This window comes from Grus americana, chromosome 14 (genome assembly GCF_028858705.1).
Source record: "Grus americana isolate bGruAme1 chromosome 14, bGruAme1.mat, whole genome shotgun sequence".
Classification (NCBI taxonomy): domain Eukaryota; kingdom Metazoa; phylum Chordata; class Aves; order Gruiformes; family Gruidae; genus Grus; species Grus americana.
This window is the reverse complement of record NC_072865.1, coordinates 17,543,912-17,568,914: the sequence shown is the minus strand read 5'-3', so window position 1 is coordinate 17,568,914 and position 25,003 is coordinate 17,543,912. Positions and strand designations below refer to the sequence as shown.

General features: G+C 35.7%; 2 protein-coding genes across 6 annotated transcripts in view; one reads left to right on the top strand and one right to left on the bottom strand.

Moving 5' to 3' along the window:
• The window catches only part of DOCK2 (dedicator of cytokinesis 2), a 203,119-nt gene that overhangs the window by 69,055 nt on the left and 109,061 nt on the right, over positions 1-25,003 (bottom strand). For all 4 annotated transcript variants that reach the window (XR_008579277.1, XR_008579278.1, XM_054841776.1 and 1 more), the window contains exons 28-29: positions 9,042-9,140; positions 7,270-7,364 (exon numbers count right to left, since the gene is read on the bottom strand). Coding sequence is in view for 2 of the 4 variants with exons in the window: in XM_054841776.1 (XP_054697751.1) it covers positions 7,270-7,364; positions 9,042-9,140 (194 nt within the window). In the remaining 2 variants the exon portion in view is untranslated. The remainder of the gene's footprint in view (positions 1-7,269; positions 7,365-9,041; positions 9,141-25,003) is intronic.
• INSYN2B (inhibitory synaptic factor family member 2B) overlaps positions 10,321-25,003 on the top strand; it is a 115,013-nt gene continuing 100,330 nt past the window's right edge. The window contains exon 1 of one of the 2 annotated variants that reach the window (XM_054841778.1): positions 10,321-10,470. The gene's annotated coding sequence lies outside the window, so the exon portion shown is untranslated. The remainder of the gene's footprint in view (positions 10,471-25,003) is intronic. The other variant, XR_008579279.1, reaches the window with a different exon arrangement.

Below are 25,003 nucleotides of genomic sequence, written 5' to 3'. Positions count from 1 at the left end.
CTGAAAGGGACTTGATACTAACAGGGAAATTGCATTTCAGCAAGGACATTTTTAGTCTTGTGGCAAAAACAAACTGTCCAAGGACACATCTTATTACTATACATGATTAAAGCAGTGACTGAACTGTAAAACTATGTGAACTTGTTATAATACTTTGTTTAACCTTTTGTGCACATGTGCATAGCAATATTTTCATTAGACATTTATACTTGTTGCTTAAAATACTTTTTCGTGTATTAAAGTGACAAAGTTCTGCAATATGCCATAAGCCTAGGTGCAAATGCATTCTGACCCCCTGAAAATTCAAGCCCTTAAGAAAAACAACTGCATTTCTGTCCAGTATGCCTAGGCCAGTCAAAAGTTGCCAGAGGAAATGAGATCACAGAAAGGAGTTACTTGGATGCAGCAGACCAGCCTTCTAAATTCTGCCTTATTTGTGCAACACAAACTGCAACACTGTCATCCAAATGCAGTTACATAAGTGAATCCGAACTCCCAATACATCTTTGAAAAACAAGATTTATAACTACCTCAACTACTTGTATTTTTTTTTCCTTAGGAATAAATAAATGCCCCTTCTTATTCTCTGCAATACAACAATGAGCCAGGCAATGTTTTAAGCAATCTGTTAAAGCATAGCTGGATAGAATAAATCTGAGTTTTCTGCTACATTTCTTATGAAAGCAAAACTTCATATTAATAATCAAAGAATTAAAGTTAAGGAGTTGGGTTTATTTTTCCTATTTTCATATTCTTCATTTTAAAATCTCATCATAATTGTTAAAAATTCAACACAATATTACAGCACCAGCTGTAAAAGATAACACGTACTCTTATCCACTGAATTTGTGTACCTTGTGTACAGTCAGATCCATTAGTATCTGTGAATAGTCACAATGCCCACTGAAACAAATACATATATCACAGCTTCCAATATTTCTAAAACATGAAAATATGTCAAGCTTTCTTTTCCACCAAGAGGTAGAGGGAAGACTGAGAAGCAGTTCTAATATTTGAATTAATTTGTTTGGGTTTTTTTCCCCTTCCAACTTGAGATATTCTATGATTCTATGAAATCTAGGGAGTTCGTAGTAGCAATACATTTTGTAGCATCTCTCCTATAAATACTTAAGCTTCTTGCTTAAGACACATTTCCCTACTTTCTGCCAACTGTGTTCAGTTTCCCTTCTCTCCCAAACTATTACAAATACCATTCTTGAATAATGTGCTTAAATTGTGACTACCATCTGCTCAGGTTCTCTCTTCAGAAAATTTAAAAGAAAAAGCAGTCCAACAGCCACTGAATTTGTTATGTGTACTTGTTACTTAAACATTGAGACTACAACTTTAAAAATGACATCTCCTCATAAAACACAAAGCAATGTTTTGTCAAGTTTCACAGGAGTGTTAGCAGCTAGTTCTTCTGAAAAGACTTCCATTCAAAGGTAGAGTTGTTCAGAAACATGCCTCTGTATAGTGTGGAAAAAGTGTTTTTCAGAAGTCATGTTTAACAGAGCCATTCACAGATGATCTGTGAAAAAACCCTAAGTCTAGAATCCCTGTTGTCCCTTTCTTAAAAAAAAATCCCTACTGCCTCTTGCTAGGTGATGAATATGAACTTATTCTGCATCATTTCCCTGGTTGGCCAGGTCCTAATGATGCCAACAGAAACTATAGATCATCACAGTCAGAAATGGTGAGGTGCTTGGGGATGCAGGTGGCACTGATTTGAAGTCATAATGAGATATGGCTGAATTAATAATGCTTCTACAACATGGGAGCTACATGAGAACCAGGTCTTGAGGGTGTTACAAAGCAGTTCATCAGCAAATAAGCAGCTATTTTTAGTATGTATAATGAAAGAAAATTGGCAACATTTCCAGCTGTTTTGCCAAATACCTGCAGTGCTAAACTTTTCAAGTTATACTTAAAAAGGGCTAGGGAACACTTAACTCCAACAGATGTCTGAAAACACTCAGCTATACAGATAATAAAAACATATTTTAGAAACTACTGTGTCAGAAAATACTGTACAGTGTTAGCTCACATGAGTTTTTCAGCAAATAGGATCTGACCTTGAAATGTACTGGTGAAAAACTGCTTCCTTTTATTTTTAAATCATAGAATGGTTTGGGTTGGAAGGAAGGGACCTCAAAGCCCATCTCATTCCAATGCCCCTGCCACGGGCAGGGACACCCTCCACTAGACCACGTTGCCCAAAGCCCCGTCCAACCTGGTCTTAAACACTTCCAGGGATGGGGCCTCCACAACCTCTCTGGGCAACCTGTGCCAGTGCCTCACCACCCTCACGGGAAGAATTTCTTGCTAATATCTAATCTAAATCTACCATCCTTCAGCTTAAATAATAATACCTCAATATAACATCAACAAGGTTCAAAAAGCCTCTCAAATGGACACACAAAGTGCTTACTAAGCCACTTTAGACTTGACATCAATCAAAACTGTTTCCAGGTACTAATTATGATAAGATCAAGTACTTTCAAACTCTGAGCAATTACCATTTCAAAGCCCAGAGAAACAAAAGGAAGGGATGTGAATACTTGCCTTTAGTTGCTAACACCCCTACCCATTTCTTTTATTCAGCGAATCTGACTCCCTATGCCCTTCATGTTGACAATAAGGTACAGGAATTTCCTGGGAGGAATTACATGCCTCTAAATTAAAATAATGAACAGCTGAGAGATAAGCAGACTACATGGTATTACCTAAACCAGCAAAGCATTTCCCCACAAATGCCATGTACCTAGGAATTACTGCTTTTAATAAGCTAATAGCCGATAGTCTAAGTACCCTAAGAGGAATAAAGTGCACATACAAGCAGTAGCAACTAGTAAGAAGTGTGCAGTAAGCAACCTTCATTAGAACAAAAGATAATTTTGTTAATCCTACCATGGAGGATCACAAAAATAACTCAGATATTATATCCTCATGACCTCAATGACGATTTTACTATTTCCCAAAGTGTCCTGCACCATCTAGCACACCACAAAAACTGCTCTTCCCATCTTGCTATTAATGGAAGAAGGGAAAAAAACCCAGAACAACAACAAAGTAGTTCATTCCACTTTTTGATTCTCAGTTGCTAATAAAATACTCCCAGTGCAGTGAGACTAGTACACACAGCCTCTGCCTCCTTCAAATGGGCTTTGGGAATCAGAACATGCTTTGAAAGCAAACAGCAAGTTATTTATAATAGCAATTTAAAGTAATTTGAGTTAAATCATTCCATCCTGATACAGGCAAGCTTGACTAAGTAAGTTTAGTCAAGTAGGCTTCTACTCCTATTCTTTCAACTCTCCTACCACAGTTTCTCCTGGACATTAACGTGTCCATTCTCCCTTCCTTTTGACAGAGGCACCTCCCTTCCCATATGGAGCATGCTCTCTCTATCTCTGTCTGAAAAAAAAATATTACATTTCCCAGGACCTTATAAGAAGTCATTCTCTCATTGTTTTCCCCTTATCTATGCCAGACATCTAACATTTAGTCAAAATATCTCTGATATCATGCACATACGACATGTCTGTCTTTATGTATAAGAGTAATTAGCATGTCCTGCTCATTAGGAACACCTTTTACCCACAAACAGGACCAAACTTGCAGTACTAGTTAAGATCTTTCCTTTCCTTTGCCTCCAACTAAATGTACTCTGATTTGACATTTCTATACTGCAGTATATCCTACAGCAAAATTCCTCCAATGCCCACTTTCCCTGCTAGATACAGAACACAAGTGCTCATCTGGGGGAAACTGTCAGGCTTTGTTGAATGCCTGTGGGGAAGAAGTGCCAACTACATTCTGCCATTGGCTAGGTTACACAATAGACATGCCTTACAGCCTGTAACTAATATTTTTGCAAATTCAGAAAGGGGAGACTCTTACGGTAAAATATGTCCCTCAGGGCGTAAAAAGGCCTGCATGTAGCCTCCTACTCGGAATAGATGAATTGGCAATGTAAAACCTTAGCCATGCTAACACTTTTTGTGTTTGTTTTTTTTTTTTTTAATTATTTTTATTTTATTTTCTCATTGCTATTATAACAGCCTCCAGCCTGACCCCTTGTGACTTTTTCTTTGCTACTTCTCTGGTTTGGAGTAAAGCATGCTAATAAGACAAATCTAGAATTCTAAATGATTCTTTAATTTATTTCATAGAACACTTGCCCCGTCAAAACAAACAAACAAACAAACAAACCAAAAAACCTACAAACCCAAATTTCTATAACGATTGATAACAAAATTGCTCCCTCCAAGTTGTTGATATAATATAAAATTGAGACTTAAAATAAGATAGATAACTCATTTCCTTATATAATCCTGGGAACAGCAACATAATCAAAGAGTAGAGAAACAGTGCCAATCAATTAAAGCAAGCAATGTGTTTACAGAAGCACTGTTAAATAGTTTCTAAATGTATTTTTTTGTTAATGCTGACTTTTTTCTTTAAATATTTTCATTTGTCTTGTCCAATGCAGGATAAGGTTTAGAGCAATAAAGCCTGCCTCTGGACAAAGTTCAGAGTCATTAGGAGGCATTATCAACAAGTGTACCAGAAATGAACTTCTATTATCAGTGACTGAGGCAACATAGGTACCACCAGGTGAACCCCCAAGCCCCAAAACCATGTTCTGTGAACAAGGATTGACACTTCCCCTGCCCCTACAGAGTAAAAAAAAGTCCTACACTTGTGAATAATCCAGATGTTAACAGCATTTTCTAGATCAAAGAAACAGTTTTACATATGAAGGGTTTGATATGCTTGCATACAACAGAAGACTGTTAGGTTACTTTACTACTAAGCTGGTACTTTTAAAGAGTAATCCTTGCTACATAATAATTGCAAATTGCTACAGCAGCAACATAAGAATGTGCACTGAATTATATAGGCCAAAGACTGGCTTAGAGAAACAAGTGGGATGAAAACACTATCATTTACAAAATCATACCAGGAATGAAGACATCCACCAGCATACATGGATCTGCCCACCTCAAAAGAGGGGTCAGCCATCTCTCTGCATGAACGTTAGCGTACATGAGTGACAGAAAGTCAGGTTTAGGCACCTGAGCCCTCACTGCCATCATCACTACCCACTAGAACCATAATCTTTGCTTTGAATCATGGAACACACAAAAGAAAACCTTTTCATTTAACATCATTCCATTCAAATCCAAGATGCAAATGTATCCAACAGCAAAATTTGATGTCATAATGTTGTAAATTTTCTTAGCAAATCTTTTCCTCAAGACCAAACGCCCAGAAGATTATCAACTTCATTAAGTATCCTCTGTTCTCTCCTTTTCAATATTGTAAAATGGGAAGAGTAAAATTACATAACTCTGACATTTCAAATAAACAGTATCTGTGGACTTTAAGTTAATTGGAACCTATGCATCTTTGAGACTTAATTATTAGACTAGTCTTTCTGTGGCTTCTAGAAAACTCAATGTTACTGCCATTTCTACAAAACTAAAATAATGACAGTACATGTGATCAAATTCCACCTCACCAAAAGAAGTCTTGCTCAAAAAAAAAACCAAACACCCCAAACCAAAATGAAATCCAGCCATATTCACTTCATGATCCAATCCAGCATATAAACTCAAAGAGTTTCTTTGAGAACAAGGAGCAAGAATAAGTTCAGCTCTGAAAGTAACACACAAATAAATATAAAAATGTAAATTAAGTTAATTTTTTTCCCCAAATCCAGATCCCTTTCAGTGAGGTTTTTAGCCATGATTTCCACTAAGTATGAAGAGGAAATCCAGCAAACAAAAATAGAAATCCACAAGGTAAGGTGGTCACATGCTCAGAGCTACTTTCTTGTTCAATTTCTTCTACATATGCAGATGCTTGTAAAACCTCTATGGGTTCAAATTTTGAGGAAACTCTTCCCCACCTCCATGTTCCACAAATAAACAAATTGAATCAAGTAACAACTTTGTTTAGAGCAGCCATGTGTTTTACTTTGCTTTCTCAGTCCAACTGTCCCTTGCTTTCCTCTGTTATAGACTAGAGACACAAAAAGAAAAAAATCAGTACCTCAGAATGGCTAGAAACAATTATTAAGGAATAAATCCTGACATAGCCCATCCTGAACCCTATATACAGGACTTTCCTTGGTGCCCAAACCATTCACTTCTAACTGATGCCCATAATAAACAGCAAACCCCACACCTTAAGGGAAGAACATTTCCTTCCTTTTCAAACAATCAATATTTCAAAGATACTCTGACAGAATCCATCTGTGATGTGCTTGGCCAAGGCAGCTGTCTAAACCCATTATCAATGATGGAGGTGCACAAAGATCACTTCTCTTTTCTTTCCAAGTCAGTATCACATGATATGGAAATGATGTGAACTTTCACTTACACTACTTGCAATCCTAACACCAAGACAACAGTGGTCCTGTGGCTTAACAGAGATCAGTAAACAATAGTTGTTTATCCCACCATCGTTTATGGTGACACCAAAACAGACAGATTATAGCTGTGGGTAAAGGTGTACAATCTGCACAGTTTATGTCTACAAAATATTTCCTTCACTCAATTTTATAAGAGTACTCAAAGATTTCTTATTCATAGCAAGCTCTCATAGAGCAAATAGGGAGCATGATTAAATTGGTTACACAAACTTTTGCTTAGATGCCATCTTGATCTACAGAGGCAATATGCCTGAGTTTGAAGTAATCAATCATAATGAAACCACAAATGATCCATAGCGTAGCAACAGATTTCCTCAATGATATAAGCTATAGTAAGCACTGCAGATCCAGCCTCCTCCTACAAATAGTACATTGAGATTTGGTCTTTATCACCAGACTTTTTAGCAATCCAAGCAACCATATCATTTTGGAAATTGTGTTTGATAACTCTTGCATCACAATGAACTTGCTGACATATTAGTGAGGACATTTGAACCCTGTGCAGAAATTGTACATTTAAGATTCGACAGGCATTTACAGTTTGGCTTCTGTTGACGGTCAACATGAAGACCAACTACATGCTTCCACTTTACTCTTGAATACTTTTTTTTTTCCTTTTCCATTGTAAGTGGACTTAAAGCACAGGCAGCCAGCTATTTAATGTATTGTCAGTAAATTATTTCAGATTATGACCTTCTTGGTATTCACCAAACTGGAATGATATAATCATCTTAGACTGCAGAGTAAAACTTTTTGTAGGATATGAAACAAGTTCACTTTTCACAAGCACGTGGAACGTGAGCACTGATCCTCTAGCCCCATTTTACCTGTTCTGCACCATGCTCATTGCCATCCAATCTGAAGGGTAAACATTCTTTCCAATGAGATCTTTGAACATTATGAACGTTTCCATCAAGAAGTCCTAGAAGAATAAAATACAGTAAAGTCTGTGACTGTGTAACACAAAGTTCCTGCTGTGATTAAAGAACTAAGATGGAGGGGTCCACTTTTACTCCCAGTGAAGTCAATGGAAAAATTCCTGGTGGTATCAGTAAGCCCAAGACTGGAACTGAAGTCCTGTAAAACAGCAGTCTCAGATTCCAAATGAAAGCTAAAAGTCATTTATATTGGGCTCTTAAGAAAAGATAAGCCATAAGTGAATGGAAAGAAAAAGTTATAGCATTTTGGAGTAAAGCTCTTGAATTTTTTATTAATTAGCAAAACAGTCTCACTATGAATAAAAAATTAATAGATCTGAAAAATATAGGATTTTTTTATTTGGTCCAATTCGTCCAAATTTAGTATTCTAAATTGAAAACTGAAGGCACTGACAAAGTTTTCAAATAAAACAAACGCTATTTCTTTTCCTAGAAGTATTTAGAGATCACTGTATAATTAACAAATAAAATTAACATAATCATTTCAGGTCTGTTTCACGTATAGCACATATATGTGGTTTTTCTCTTGAACTTCTAAGTAATTCACTAGAAGCCTGCAAAACTAGCAAGCAGAAACGTCATCATTTATTACTAAAACCTCACAAGCAACTCTCCATGAAGTATCCTTTCTTCTCATATTACTTACAGAAAACCAATTGACATATACTTATGGTATGGAAAAAAATAAGATGACAACAAACCAATGCCTTCACAAACAGCAAAACCCATTGAATATATTGATGCCTTGCTTTTTTAATATTTTTTTTTCCTCTGCAGAACTGTTGAAGTAATTTAAGGATTACTAAAACTTCTAGGACCAAGTACACAATCTGCTTGGAAGCTGAAATTATGTTAAAATACTGTTACATTTTCAAGTAAACTAAAGTACATGAAGAATTGCAAAAGCAACCCAAGATTTGATCTGTTAACATTTCATTTATGGCACCACTCTGACTTGAAGAAAGAAAAGAAAATGGACAAATCTTGGCAAGTGAAAAATATCACCCCCATGGACAAACTGTAGATGGTGTAACCAAAACCTTTGGCAATATCCAGACTTACCTCGGGAGTATAAAAAGACAGACATGGGGCTACTGAAACCTTCTAGAACATTGTGACCACAGGTACGAACTAGAATACACCCCCAGTATTGTTAAATTATGCCAGAAACGACTGGCATAAACTGATATGTTGCAATAATAAGGCATTTACTGCATTTAGCCTACAATATTATCTGGACCAGGAGTAGACTCAATCATGAAAATGAAAAGTGGAAATGGAGCACCATGGGCAAAGCAGGGAAGGTGGGTTCAGTTAGTTGAGGATTCGTTTTGCTGTTGTTTCATTGTAGGTTTTTTTTCTCCTCAGAACAGTATAACACAAAGATCCCAATACTTATTCATGATTATTATATTACCACTTTTGTGCTAAGGTCAACAACAGTGACATTTACATCTTTCCAAATTTCTAATTACAGTATTGTCCAAGGTCACCATTAGAAGTGGGAGGCAACAAAATGACACAGAGGCAGAAAACATACAAAACCAGACTTAATTCAAGGAAGAATCAGACTAGATACTCCAAAATAATACTACTGATTTTATCACAGGAAATAGAATACTTAGAATTATTTATCACCTCCATGATTATTTTGTACTCACCACTAGTTCTGAACTTGTCTGAAAAGTTTCAATATAAACTGAATAATGCTGGTTGTTCATCTGGTTTAAGATCGCTGTCATGCATGCCACAAAATGACTCTGAAAGAAAACCGGACAGAAATCAAACACTTGCAGATTACTTGAGAGGGGATTGCATTCTTTCTAACGTTGAACTAGTCTAAATGCCTAATAAATCCTTTTATGGATGTGAAAATTAAATAGTATTCAAGTTTTTGCAAGCCGAGATAAAAGAAACACACTAGGAACTCAAAGGATAATCCAGAATCTACCCTGACAAGGGGTAGGCTTTGGTGAGAAAGCTGCATCATTTATTAAACACTGCATGGAAAAACACATTGTAACAAGAAAACTTTATTTATAAAGTACAACTCAATACTACCTTAAGACTCCTAAAAAGCATGTGATGTTGCCCAGGATTCTTCCAATAGGAAGAATTCACAGGAAGAAAATATATTAGCATTAGAATTTTCTAATCAGTCTAGAAACACAGGCTATTCAGAGGAAGAAATACAGCAAGAAAGGATATTTTCCATATTCTGCAGGCATTTAAGTAGCTATTACAGAACTCTGTAAAACATCTATTGAATACTATTTACTTTCATCTCTCAAAACTTTTCAAACTTCCTCAAAAGGAAACATTTTCTCAATTCCTAAAGCAGAAATGCTAACAGATATAAAATTATTTATAATCCTAGGTTTTCACTGTAATTTACTCAAAGTAACAAAGACATTTATCTGTCAAGCAATAATAGTGAGCTTAATAGTTTGCAGTTTTCCTTTAAGACAGTGAAAAATCCTCCTTATTGATGCCTTATAATTTGCTGTTAATTATTGTTTTAAAAGTGAACCTGCTTTAAAGTGCTTTGATTTTATTAAAACAAGAGACTAAGTAGATGAGCATGCAAAATAATTTTCTAGATTTATTTTGATCTTTTCATCATTCTGGTTTAGAATTGATAAAAAGGACTCCCTAGCCTCTCTGACCAGAATTGAATTTCCACCTGGTACTGATCCAATTCTCTGTTTAATTCTGATTCACTTTATACTTCTGTTACATCAGAAAGGCAACAAAGGCACACATTGCCAAAGTATCAGCTGCAGTTTGTTGTACCCAACCATTTTGTCTACCATTTAGAGCTGGGAAACCTTCTTTAACTTCAGGTTATGGCCACTAGAGGTCTTTTACTTTCATATGTTAGCCGCTGTTCAGTTTGTACTGCCTTTTTTAATTATTTATTTATTCCTTCGTGAGCAGACCCAGCACACTTCTTGCATATAAACAGTGAAAATTACAATTTAAAGGACCTATAATACCTTCTTTTGGACTAGCATTAGTGCTGTTGAGAGGCTTGCCTACTTTTTAAGACTAAGAAGACACATTTTCTGCAGGTAAACCAACAGCTTTCAGGTAAGGAATTGTGTGTTCTCGGGTACTGATGCTCTTCTAAAGAAATGCTGGTTTTCCTGCTGTAGTAGTTCACTTCCACAGTTATGGATCAGACTAATCTTTTCTGTGATGTTAAATGTATAGCTGAAAGAAATAATGAATTGCAAAGGATACAGTAATGAAATTGGGAGGGGGGAGTTTTTCCTGATGTCTTGATTTTGGAAAAAAAAAACCAAAAAACTGACAGAAGTTAGAGAATTGTGCCTGAAAAACAGCTTGTATTTTTAGTAGTTAAACATTTGCCACAGAATGCCTTTCTATACTCATGTTAAACAATCTTGAAATAAGCAGCATTTCTTCACAAGCATTGAATAGATTTATTATGTTGCTTAAAGGCACAGAGACTTTAAGAAGGTTAATTCTTTTGTTGAAACCAACTTCTAAAATGTGTCTAGCTATATATGTGATTATGGTACAGCATGAATGCCTTTTCTTAGTAACTGTGTATGGTGATTTTAAAATTAACAGATGATATGCCTTGATTACTGGAAAGAGCCATAAGCAAAGATCACATATTGCTGGCCAGTATCTCGCACCAGACCCACCAAATTCACATCAGTGGGACTGAATGATACATGAAAAAAGAAGGTGCTAGTAAAGCTGGTTTGCTTCAAAAACTTCCTACATCATTTCCATGTAACTGTAAAACAGGAAAAAACACACTGTTTGATCTTTAATAATTTTCTTGCTAGCGATCTCAACTATTAGAAATTAACTGCTAGCTTCTTTATAGGTTAAAAGCTTGCCCCTCCCTCCTAATTCCCAAATGCCAGCAATAAAGATTCGCCTCTTAGATGCAGCCTCAGATCTTTGAAGTACTCATGCACTCTCAGCATTACCATTCTCACTGGTAGAACCTAAGTATAATATAGGACTTTAAAGAGCTGTGATCAAATATGCAAAAATCTCTATGTATTCACTTAAATTCTCCTATGCTGTTTAAGTACCTCTTAACTAGAACATGCAAAGAGCATTAACTGCTTGAAAATACAGGAAGTTCTCCACCAGAACGATCTATTACACTTTGAAAGCAGACTGCATGCTCACTGGAAGGACAGAAGAAATTCAGAATCAAGCACCGCCTACAAACAAAACAGTCTAATGCTTATGACTCAAAAATTTATTTCATTAAGTCAAGCACTGCATGTAGGGATTGAATAGCATAAAAAAAGGTTGTGGCAGAGAAGGTGAAGTTCTTCAGATAGAATCCTAACAAGTCCCTTCAGCTGTGCTTAGGCTTGTTAGCATTTATCCCACGAATTACAGCAGAAAAGATTGATTAGAACTAGGTCAAATGTATAAAAACAATAAATGTATCAAAGTAAATACTTGTCTGATGAGAGAATACCAACAGAAAAATTAACAGAAAATATGTGAATACACTGTATGAAAAGATCTAATAAAATGTATGTTTTCCAGCTTAAAAACATTCATTTCCATTTATATATAAAAGAACCTAGAACAGAAACAGCACAGAATTCCAATTTTTTAATTAACCAATTGGCTGACAGTCTTTCAAAAGATGGGTAAGGAAATAAGGAAATTGATAGTATGAACATTCTGTTGGGATCAGGAACACAAGTAAGTAGATAGTCAAATGAAAATGAGACGGAGAAGAAAATGTCTCAGGAAACATTTAAACTCCCTGCCCACTTAAAAAAATCATAACTAATATCAAATTTAAATGAACTATAATGCTGGCTGGCTTTAGTATAAACACTGCAAAATAGTGGCTAAGGTAAAAAAAAATGCTGTTTTGAGTATATACAAAGTACATCAAAAGGGATCACAGATGTATTCTGTAAGGCAAATCGGGCTTTCTAAGGTCAGGCAGAAAGAATGCGGAATCTTTTCTCCTGTTGTTAAAGTGCGTATTAGCTGTGGATGCAACATATAGAGGAAAAGAAACATCTGAAAAATATTAAGGTCATATGAGTAAGATGACAAACTTCAATACCTAGCAACTAAATCCCAGCATACTTTATAATAGCAGATGGTGACACGTTGCCGTAGTAACTTCAAATAATACTAGCACCACAAGAATAAATAAAGCAAATGCACTGGAAAAACAGCAACAGAAATAACGTAGAATGAAGCTACACTTTGATTCTGATCTAGAAGAAATATTTTAGTGGCTGTAGGGTGGGTAATCTTCATGCAGATGTGCCTCTGGAAGGACAAAGGAGGGTATTTATCTCATGTAGGCACTTAAGTAACATTTATCCTCGTTAACAGAGAACTTTACCAACACAGAGCCTGAGTGTAAATATATAACCACATGTACATCATTAAAAAGCAGACAAAATAGAAACATGAATAATTCCTAATAATTCAAAGACATCTGAAGGCCAAAGATGTAGTTATTTTTACATCCCCTTTTTCGCAGAATACTGGATGTTTTAAATGCTCCTTTTACTTTCCCTCACAATTGATATAAGGTGACTCCTTTACACACAACCATCCTCACAATCTCTAACCCTATATTCACTAACGATGGTTTACATTTGATCAATGAATCTTATCCAGAAGATCCAACATTTATGTGGTGCATGAAGGAACCATACTATGTGGATTAGATTTAATTCTGAACTCCCTTTCAGGTTAAGCCAGAAGTTTCCAAACTCATCGTATGTTGGTGACAATAATTGTAAAAACGGTGCACAAAAAGGGTGACCAAGAATTTCTACAGACCAAACAGTTCTCACTTTTTTTTTTTTTTTTTTTTTTTTGTCCAGAAACAAGTGTAAAAATCTTTCTGGAGGAAAAGTGATAAATATGTGATCTTTAATGTAATTAAAGCAAAGCTAACCCATCAACTGATTCAATCTAATGTTAAAAATCATCAATATTTATGTTGTAGCACTAGCACATAATTGAGAAGGCCTCCCAATATACTGTTTTTACAGAATTATTGAGTCATCACACCTATTTACTGTCATGAGCTAAAGAGCAACATAATTACCAGAAAAGTATAAAAGATGCTCAGTGATGCCATGAAGAACCATCGTGGTTTGAAGTCACAGTTCCTCAGAAAACCATACTAAACCTTGAGAACTGTGGCATATGTAGAGGATAGCACCAACATCTTTATCATATTATGCAAACACTAAACAGCAGCTCTCTGAAATGAAAAAATAAGCAGAATTTGAAGTGAGCTGCTAATGTAGTTCTGCTTCTTCTCCAGAATTAGATGTCACTGCCAATGCATGTGCTGTCCTAAACTGTACTGTTTCTAGTTGTAAAAGTGCAAAAATGTAAACACAGAATAGGCTGCTATGCCTACAGAGTATTCATCAGATGCGTAGAGTACGTCTGAAATGGGAAATAGCTCCTAATCCACACAGACTTTTAGCTTGCCAATGAGTGCATCTTACTAATAATTAATTTACAGTATCAAATTCATCTACTCTTGGTAGGTCTGAGTTTTTAATTTTCCATTTATACGTTCATATAGTTCATTGGTTCTGTCTTCTTGTCTTTTACAGCTGACTGAACAGAAGCTTAGGCATTCTGTTTCTACATCTTACTGACAGCTTTTGATTTCTGACCGAGAACATGCTGGGCTGGTTTAGTCTTGTTCTACCATTTTCTTTACATTCATATGATTTAGCCAAAATGATATACAACTATAAAACCAGCAGACTACCAGATGGAAAAATATAAGGCAATTTTATAACACAACGAAACAGTAATAGCAGCTGCTGTGTAAGACTTAAAGAGATGTTACAATTTAGAATTTCAGGCAAGTTAGAATTAGGCAATTTCAAAATTATTTCATTTAAGACTTTTTCAGACATAGATAAAAACAGTAAGACAATGGTATATGGTATGACAAAAGTAGCATGATTTTTAGATAGAATAGCTCCTTTGCCGTCTATTTTTATTTATTTATTTTTAATTTTCATGTTGATCTCCCAGCAATATTCCAAAAAGAAGATTTTTCATTCTTTGCAACATTTTTGCTGCTCCTGGGTTTTGTTGTTTGGTTGGGTTTGTGCCATAAATCCACTCCAGAACTTCTACTACAGACTCTGGCTAGCATGAACACTCTACTGTAATTGATTTAACTTGTACTTAAGTCTGTGCTCACACATAGTTGTGTAATTTACTACTTTTCCCAGAATATTAACATTGTGTTCATCTTCAAGGTGTACATACAAATAAATTATGGATAACATTATTTAGTATGAAGTGAGAAGGCAATCATTTGGAACGAGCAATCATCACTTGGAGACTGAACTAGCTTGCCCAGAGCAGAGTTACCAAAAAAAAAATCAGCTGTTTCACCTCCTCACTTAACCACTGCTGCCCACACTCCCAATCTCAGCTCTGCTGTATCAGATTAAATCTTCCAGGCTTGCCTGCAGGGATCTATGCACCTTCATGCTGCATCTCTGCAATCCCCTAATTGCTTCGTGACAATTACTTTAGCTAGTTTCCAGGCTGGTCTCACAGGCCAGAAGAAACTTCCTGCCCTGGTACATACGATATCCATTAAGAATCCCAAGTTTGCCAGTGCCGTCAGGCTGCTTATTTCACAAATTTCCTATCTGAAGTCTTTTTCCATTTCCCTGTTGCCACTAAACCAGACCATCAGTCAAGTTGGCAAAGCATGGCTTGTCCTGGCAAGTGTTACAGTGCACTCATTCCTATGTTAAAGATGTTGCAGTCAGTATTCCATAGAAACAATGACAGCACACACACAAAAAACAAGCAAAGAATAAGATTAAAAATGTTATGTTATCCCCAGGTTATTTACTGTAGTAAAGCTTGGCCAGTCTCTTGCATTTCAAAGGACTGGAAACCAAACTGGGAACTTGAAGGAAGTGATACAGTGGCTGGGCTGAGCTGGAGCTTGTCCCCTGCTCAGAGGTATAATGGTTAACAGCAGAAAAAACCCAGAGGGATTGCCAGCTATACAGGACTACAAAGCAAAGCGCACTGGCTGCAAGGGAGATCAACAATTGCGTTGAAGAGAAAAGGGTAGAACTGAACAATTTAAGTTCATTAAAGTGCAGAAACATCTTTTATTTCTAAGCCATATATTTTTATTTTACACATATTGTGAAGACTAATGCCTTGGATGCTAATTCATTTCCTTAAAACTAAACAGAGCCACCTCCTGTATTCCCAGAACTAAGTCATCCTTTAATTGATTTTGTTCTTTTTTAGCTGCACTCACTGAAAACAGAAAAATTAAATTAAACTTCAACTACACGATCAGAGATGAGACTAATATATTTGTGAATGGCTAAAACAAAGCATTATCATAATTGTTCTGCTTAAACTGCTGAAAGTCATATAGTTCCAGAAACTTTCCTCTTGCTTTTAAATTGATCTTACAAAGAAAATAAGGTCCAATAAAAATAACTTTTCCAACAACTTGCATCCGTTACACTAACAAATCTACCAACTGTGTATATTTAGGATTAATTAACAGCAATCTCTAAGGAATCTGCCAATACATTTTATTGTAAATTATGTAGGATTTTATTTTATTATTTCTTTTCAGCAATAGCACAGCTGCACTTGAGCTTCCAAATCCAGAATGTTTTTTGTCACCAGGCCATCAAAATCTTACCAAATCATGAAGATATTAATGGAAAAACCTTTAACTCTATTTAGCACCGGACATTATTGTTGAAGAATAAATATTGGTTTTGTCAAAGTACATGTAATCCAGTATTGAAACATTTGCAAACGCCAATATGCAGCCATCTCTTAGGCTGAAAATAAAATCAGCAATGCCTTACCTGTTTGATAACCCATCTGCTAGGTCAGAGTCTGCCCTTTTACTTAGGCATAGCTAAGTAAGCCATAAGATCCAGGCTGCTGAGAAATCAAAATTAAATTTCTTTAAAATCACTATTCCTTTTTTTAACAGCTGTAACAACCAGATAAACTTTTATGTGAGGAGCCTGGTACTTTTCCCTGATATTTTAAATGTATGCTAAGTGCTTTTAATTTGGCAGTTACGATTGTCATTTGTCCCTTTCCACATTAAGAGCATTGTACAGGTACTCTGTTCAATTTTGTAAAAAGAACAATAAAACCAGACTGGAAATGATAAAAGTTAATAAGCTACTGTTGAATTTATAGCTTCTTTTAAAGAATAATAATTTCTCTTTACCATCATATTTTAAAATTATTTTGACTACTGTTCTTGTGGATTGAAAGCTGTCTAGCTAGGGTCCGTTCTGGTCTGTGGAGGTGGTGAAGGGTAACCAAAAGACATAACTCAGCATACCCTGCAAATACACATTGACTTAGCCAGAACTTTTTCTTTTAAAGCAATCTTTCACACTCAGAGTGCCTTAAAGAAAAGTTAACTTGTCACTTTGTTCTTCAGGAAATTACACACATGTTTATAAAGAGCTTTTTCCAGGACCTAGACAATGAATATATGAAGGGGCACCAAAAAAATTCCCAAAACATCCTGAACCTTTCACAAGGATCCTCAGGATTCTGCTAACAAAACAGTTGAAATAAATGGAGATGCAGATGTAATTGCCCTGAAGCTGCCCTGTTAACTCCATTGTTTACCAACACTACCATGGCAAAGGGACTCTCACTAAATTAATGTTGCTGTCTGCTTTTTCACAGCTATAGTAGGAGAAAAGAGAAGAATTGAAGTAGATGCAAGCATGCATATACACAGGAGCTCCTCCCATATAGATATGAATTTACCCACAGAGTTTAAAAAGAATTCATACTATATCAACAGACAATGATGTAAAATACATCCAGTCCACATAAATGGGGAGTTTTCATCATGGAAGGAAGATGTACTGACATTAATCTTGGTTAGTGTAACACAGCATGCATACAATTTCATATAATTTTCTAACTACATAGCTCCTAGACAGGATAAAATGTTATACCGCTTTTAAAGCCAGCTAGGCTGTGGAAAGGGCTTATATGAACTTCTTCATATTGTTCTGTCAAGTTGCTACTCTGCCACAGATGAAAACAGGGATAAAGTGCACAGAAATCGTGTTTTCGTTTTAAAGTAAAACCAAAGGAGTAACTAGCAACTGTTGGAACAGTTTTATTTTGTATGTGAAATATGAAAAATATTTTAATTATATCCAAGATGGGCTTATATTAGGTTTTTAATTTTTATGTGATCATGGGCTCCACTTTTAAACATGAAAAAAATCTTGGAGTGGGGTTAGCAGAGTAACTGGCTAAAAAAGAAAGTTCATAGCAAAAAAAAAAAATAATCTAAGACAGTGAGCTTTGCATATTGAATCTTAGATAAGTTAGTTAATAGAAACCATAGAGAATAGTTGGCGAAAGGAGAAAACGCCATGGGAACACAGGTATAAACATCGAAGGATAAAACTCAAAACATTACAGAATGACCTTCTAATGGGTCTGCAAACTACTGCCAAATAAGCATCCTTCTTAGGTGTGGCTTTTTAAGGAGTGCCACCTCCAAGATGTCCCAGTAGATTTAGTTTCAGTTATAATATCACAGAAACAAAGAACCCTGAAACTGTGATAATATAGAGAGAAACTGGCCAAAATAGCATTGTCTGCACCAATAATTTGTGCACATGCTAATCTCTTCTGGAGGGATTGAGTCATAGTAACACAGAATAAGGAATACTCCTTTAATAACTCTGCACCAGCCCAGTGAGAGCTGAATTTATTATGTACTTACTAGAAAACTAGGATGCAGATGGGAGTAGAAATTTCTTTGAATAACCAAATCAGGGAATATGCTTATGCTTCATCAGTAGTGAGATTGTCCCTTAGTTGCTCAACAACTGCAATCTAGGAGCCTCCGAATCCTAAAACTGGAATTCCCGTTCCACATAGGCCACTCAGAGTTCACGTGCATTTTTTCCATCCCTCTTCTCCCCTCATTCCCACTGGGCACGTCAGAAGAAAATGTCACACAAGTGTATGACAAAACACTGGCCTTACTTCCCACAGTGGTGGGGGTTTTTATTTGTAACACACATAAGTACGCTCAAAGGCGACACCTCTACTACCTTGGCATTAAATCCTTCTGACAACAAATGATATCCTCATTCTGAAATTCATCTCACACAAAAAAATCCCAAACATAAATCCTCCTCCAGAATAAATGGTGAATATCAATTTAACAGCATTGTGTTACAATAGGTCTTCCCAAACTCAAAATGATTTTCAAATTTTTTCCACTATTTTAGCTAACATGAAATCAAAATATTTTGCAGTGCCATGTCATCTGACCATATGAACTGCTTCAGAGGATGACAACTATACACCAAAGACACACTTTGTGTTGCTTTGCTGACAAAATATTCAGGGTTATTTGCAGTCCTTTTTTATTTTTCCTTATCACTACACTGGGATTTCATCTAACTAGATTGTCTTGCTAACAAACTAGGGCGCTAACACCTTCTCCTGAACCTAGCAAACAGAGCAATAATGAGTGTAGATAAACGTTAGGGAATTGCCTTCCTGGCAGAAAACCAAACAAAATCAGAATCACACTCATAAGCAGACCTGATCAATGAGTCAGAGTGCCAGAGAAATAGCATATATGAAAAATATAATTTCTTATGCCTCTGATATTTAGTGTATGTATCTCCTAAACAGCCTTACAAGGCTCTTATTTTTATGACTAGTTGCTGCAATACAGAATGTGTGGGGAGCATCAGTATATATCTAACACCACATACAGGAAAAAAAGATTATGATTAGAACTATTGCAACCTACACTTCCACTAATTACATTTCTGTATTAATGCTATTAGATTTAATAGCAGTTTCAGAACTGTACTACTAAAACTGTTCATAAAAGCTTATTAGGTCATGGTATGTAGAACCATCCTTATTATAGCACTTCATTGTAATGATACAAAGGAACTTGTTTATGAAGTAATTTTTTGTCATTTTAATTTAGTGATTAATATACCATACAATCGCCTCTATAGAACTGAAGGACAGAACAAGCATTTAGTAGGTGTTATACCATCACATATTCAAAAGGATTTTAAAGATATTTTAAGAGAACTAACCTCTTGACAATATCATTACGGTATGTTTTATCAACAAATTCTTTTCTCATTTATGTTAGCATAAACCCATTGAGCAGAATATTACATTACAGCTTCCTAAACCTGTATCTTGTGATCTATTGTGCGGTTCCTGTTCAAACAAAGCCCTCTCAGAATTATGGTTGCAACCTTACTATATTAAGAAAAGAGTTTGGGAAACCAGGGGTGATTCTCATGCTCTTATTTAACTTCAAAGGGGACTGGAAACAAATTTCCCATTTAGATCATTATCGGTTTTCAAGGCATGTTTTATTAAGAAGAAAAAAAGTAATTTGATCTGCCCAGTTTTTATTTTAAAGGATACTGCTAATACTTTATAGCTTAAACCAGAACTTACTGGACTGCAGAGCTTCATGCCAGGATTTCAATAGTGTAGAATATTTTTTTCTTAAAAAAAAAAAAAAAAAGATGGCAGCACAAGATGCTATAGTCTTTCCTACAGAATTTCTTATATTTAGAAAACATTGTAAAAAAGCATTTACTACTATATCAAGGTCATTTATCTTTTTTTTATTGGTACTGTAATCATGTAAGATAAAAGTGACTTTTATTTAATCTTACCTTGGTACAACATCCTGACATCTGAGATTGCTAAGTACAATAAATATTTAAATATTTAAATAATTTTAGGAACTAATTACAAATAATTTGTAAAAAAAATGCAAAGACAAAAAGGAATTGACAATCAAACATGAGGAGAAAGGATATTGTATATATGGCATCAATATGATGCCAAATGAACGAGACAATAGAGAAGGAGCAAATTTGAAATACAGGAACAGTAGTGGAGCTCCCTTACTCCTCCAGATTATCATAAAAATCTAAATGACAGTGCTGCAATTAAAGAGTTCCAGGACATTAGGTTGGACTTAGCAGGTTGTACAGCTCAAGTCACAGATGCTCTGGAAGAACAGAGTAATCAAGCATGAAAACAGGAAACCAATAATATAGTCACCAGGATTTTGGAGGAGAGAGAAAAAGAACTCGCATTCTATTGAATTCAAGAATATATTATTCAGTATTTCACAGCACCATGTAGGGAAGAGGTTCTTTGATGGCAAAGAAACTTTAATATACATTTTACATATTTTCTTCAATGTGTAGAATATGGACAGCAGGCTGGCAGAGTAGTTTACACTGGCCACTCTTAGCAGCTGAAACCCTCCCAAACCTAGCTCTTGTTCAAATGCATTTCTCTGTTGCTGGCTCTCCCTCCTTTACCACTGCTGCTCCCCCACAGGTTTGGGGCACATCAGCATTTCAAGACACGCTGAAGGAGGAAACAATCTAATGTACAGGCCTACATAGCATCATGGGGACAGGCAATGAAAGTAAGTTTTTGCAGTCTGATAACAGGTAGAGAAATCTTAATTATTGCACCAGACATAATTATGTGAATCCTATGGTTTTCTGGAAGCTATTACAAAACCAAATAAATACTAGGAACACAAACATCTCTGTCAACATATGAAATTAAAAAAAAAGAGAGGATATTCCCACTGAACTAGGTCATTCCTGTTATACAAGGATATACATGCCTTTAGGCTGCCAGTTAGACAGCCTTATAAGGCTTTTTCTGGGCTTATAGTTAGGAGAATGATATAGCAATATGGACAGATTACACACAGCAACAGTTTTGTGAATTCTATCAAATTATTTTTTTTAAGTGTTGTGGTGTTTGTTTTTTTAATTTTAGAAGACAAAAAAACCAAATGAAACTGAAATGCATACCTAGTTATTTTTGCTAACATAAGATAATGCAAGTTTCTCTAACAGATTCTAGGCTGCCTGCCTTGCTCAACTTTGAGATGAGGTATTCATGTGATTTCTTGTTCAACTTTATCTGGAAAACATTGGAAAAATTGCATGCCCAGTTATGTCTGAAATGAGACAAAGAAACCACGCCTACATGCTTTATGTTTTATCTGTCTTGTTAATAATGCAGGAATACATTTCAAAAGTTTCATTGAATCAGACTGCTACTTAAGTTAAACCTAAAGCTATTCCAAAGGAGGCCTTTAACAATAAAATTATGGTTTAAAATAAAAACCAGTACAATTTTGTGACAATAACCTCACTGTAGAGTCACTAAGGCAACGTACTGCTTTGCATGGCATAACGAAGAAAGGAAGTAACTTCTATAAAATTACTGACATCACAATAACAGACCCTAGGAGAACATCCCAGGGATACAAAAAGATAAGAAGAAAGCTGTTCTTTATTCCAGAGACACCGAAGCACGGCAGGCAATATTACATACTGTAGAGCCACTTAAGAGCAGAGATTGTTGTTTTCTTCTCCAACTCACTAGGGATGGTACAATCATGTAAAATACTCAATTACATGGGCCATTCTGCATTCTTATGCCGAAAAGAGCATCAGAAAGCAAAGGGAAAGTGATTTTAAGGCAATATACATTTACTTATGAGATTAACTCACATATTACTTTTTAAGTAATATTTCACAATGTGTGAAGAACAGGACTTTCTAGTAATTTGTAGAGCCTACTACATGTATTCTATCTTCCTGTCTCCTTTGAAGATTACTGCCTTCAGTCATGGAAATCTAATTTCAAAATACAATATTTTTTGAGGATACTTATTTCCATGCAGTTTTAATAAGTTATGCTTATTTCAATTCCCACATATAATTTCTGGACTTCTTCAAAATGCTAGCCTGAGTGAAGACTGAATAATAAAAAACCCAACACTGAATGACCAGCAAGTGCCACACAGCTCAGGACAGTGCAGATTTATTAGAGATGTCTATCAATGATTAACTTCTCTGACTATCTAATAACAACTTTGCTAGCTAAAAAATACAATTTGAATTTATACAAGTTGTAAAATCAGTTACAAGATACAGATATTAAGAAATACCTGACATGAGAAAAGTAAAAGAAACAGGCTTTTGTTTTGCCCTTAACATCACTGGGATGTTTGTTTATGTTGCCCAGAGAGGTGACATGCTGTTAATTTCTTCAGCAAGGTTCAGAGCCCTTGGTGCCTTCACAGATCTTAATCTTTCCTTTAGTGACCACATCAGTAGATCATTAAAAGGTGACCTACCATCCTTTATATTCTGTCTTCTTAGAAACTCAACAAGGTTAAGCATGACATTTCCCAAGAGCACAGTGAAATGCTTATCTACACTTTTGTGTTTTGGTTGGGTGGTTTTTGTTGTTGTTGTTGTTGGTGGTTTTTTTTGTTTGTTTTGTTTTGTTTTGTTTTTTAACCAGATTATTGCAGCTCTGCTTTTTGGAGGCATTCCAGGACAGACTAGGCACAAGATCCAGTTGATTCCTAGTGCCTCTAGCATGATATATATATGTGTGTGTGTATATATATGATCCTTTAGTACGCTTTGAGATCTCTCTTCCCCAACTCAACATACTAAAGTATCATCTCACTTTTTTCTGCCATTGTGCTGGCTTCTTTTTAAACATATTGATTTTATTATCTCTCTACATGGCACTAAAGCCACTTCATGATTCTTTGCTTCTATATGCATAATTATACAATGTGCTAAAAGACATACAGCTACTGAATCTCAGTCCTTAACTTTAGAACATTGTGACATCTCAATAATAACCTCTAACTGCAGAGTCTTATTTTCTTTACGTAGGTGTTTTAAAATTAACATTAAGATATAGCGAATATTATCAGGATCAGGATAAAAGCAATTAGTTCACAAACAAGGTACAAGGTTGATAGAAAAACTGTAAATTTATCCTCCCAGTTTTTGTTTCTTTTTAACATGTCACTCTCAGCACTTGAGTCATCAAGAGCATTTGGGTTCCAGCTGAGTATCCAGACCCTATGTAACTCAGACCTTTTCCAGCTTACCGCATTGACAAATGAACAAGCTTTGGGTAAGAAGATGAGCACGTTCTCTCTCTAAATGCCAAGGGACAAAATTGATGCTGGTTTGTTTGGGTTTTTTGAACACTCCATATTCCTACATTCCTCAGTACCTGTTAGTACTGAGACAATTTTAAACTCTCATAACCTGTACGAAGTCAGCAATAATAATAAGAAAAATAGTAAAAGAATAGTGTGAAGAACAAATCATCCAGTTGTTTGTCTTGCTCCAGTGGGACCAGATTTGACCAATTTGTCATTCTATTGCATTGAAGAAAGAACAATATTTAGCCATAAGTATATTAAAACAATGCTACACATGGCAATAATGCTGTAACTTAGAATTGGTATGTCTGTCAAAGAATGAGCTGCAGAGAGGCTTAATTCAATGCCTGGGGCTCCTAACATTGGGAGCGGTGCAGAGCTTGGAGAGCAATTGTAAGGCTACATTATTTTTCAGGCTGCAAATAATTAACTGAAGTGGGCTTTTTTCAAACAAACAATCTCCTCACAAAGAGCAGGCTTTTAAAAAGCAACTTCTCTCTACCTTTAGAAAAGGTAGTCAGGCAATAATGGTGCTACAATTCAATTTTAAAGGCACCTGCTCTGCATAATAATCTGTGCACCTCACAAGGAACATTGAACCACAAAGCATTAAAATATACAGGATGGAAGTGGTCTATAAAATTACAGAGTAAAGTCACAGAAAATTATGGATAAGTTGGTGTACCAGACTGAAAACATGACTGAAAAGCATTGCCTTCAGAATGCTCATGAACAAAACTAAACCTGCCACCTTTCTCATGGACTGAAAGAGAAGTACTGCACAAGAGACCGGATGGCAGAAAAGCAAAAAAAAAAAAAAATATACCTGTGTTGTCACTTCCCATTATTTATTAGTAATCCAGCAGCTTGGTGCTGCTAAACAGCCAGTCAGGATACTAAGTGTTATGGTTTTAACAAATTCTTGGAAATTGTAAAAATCTGAAATTTTGAGTTTCCCTAATGCCTACACTACAGGCAACATAAAATAGACCTAAAAATTTGCAAATGCAAAGCCAAAGGAAGAGAACAAGCATGCCCAAAGACTTTTCTATCATGTAATTCTCATGTCTTTAATTGTAATCCTTCAAAATACATGCCATTGAACTCTCCAATGTCATCAGGTTGGGGTATTTTGAAATAAAATGACTTCTAGCAGGAACGCATAATAACCAGAGGTTTCTCTCTTGCTCTACTCTTCTCACCAGCACCCCTCCAAGAATGGATAATTCTGGCTCATGGCAGGTTGAGGACAGAATGAAACAGAATTCATGCAAGAACCCAAACTACCAACCTTATTGACAATTATATCACTGCTTCATTTTGCAAACATTCAAAGAAAAGACATGCCAATACATTAGACTGTCTTAGCAGACTATACTGTAGAATGACAAAACCTGAGAAAAGTTTCCTCTGATACTGATAAGTAGCCATAATCACAATTCATACCAGATTTTCTCAGAGGAGTACCCAGCTCATTATATCTCAACCTACATTCTTTCTCCACCTGCAGTTTTTTGCACCATAAGTAGGGAGCTT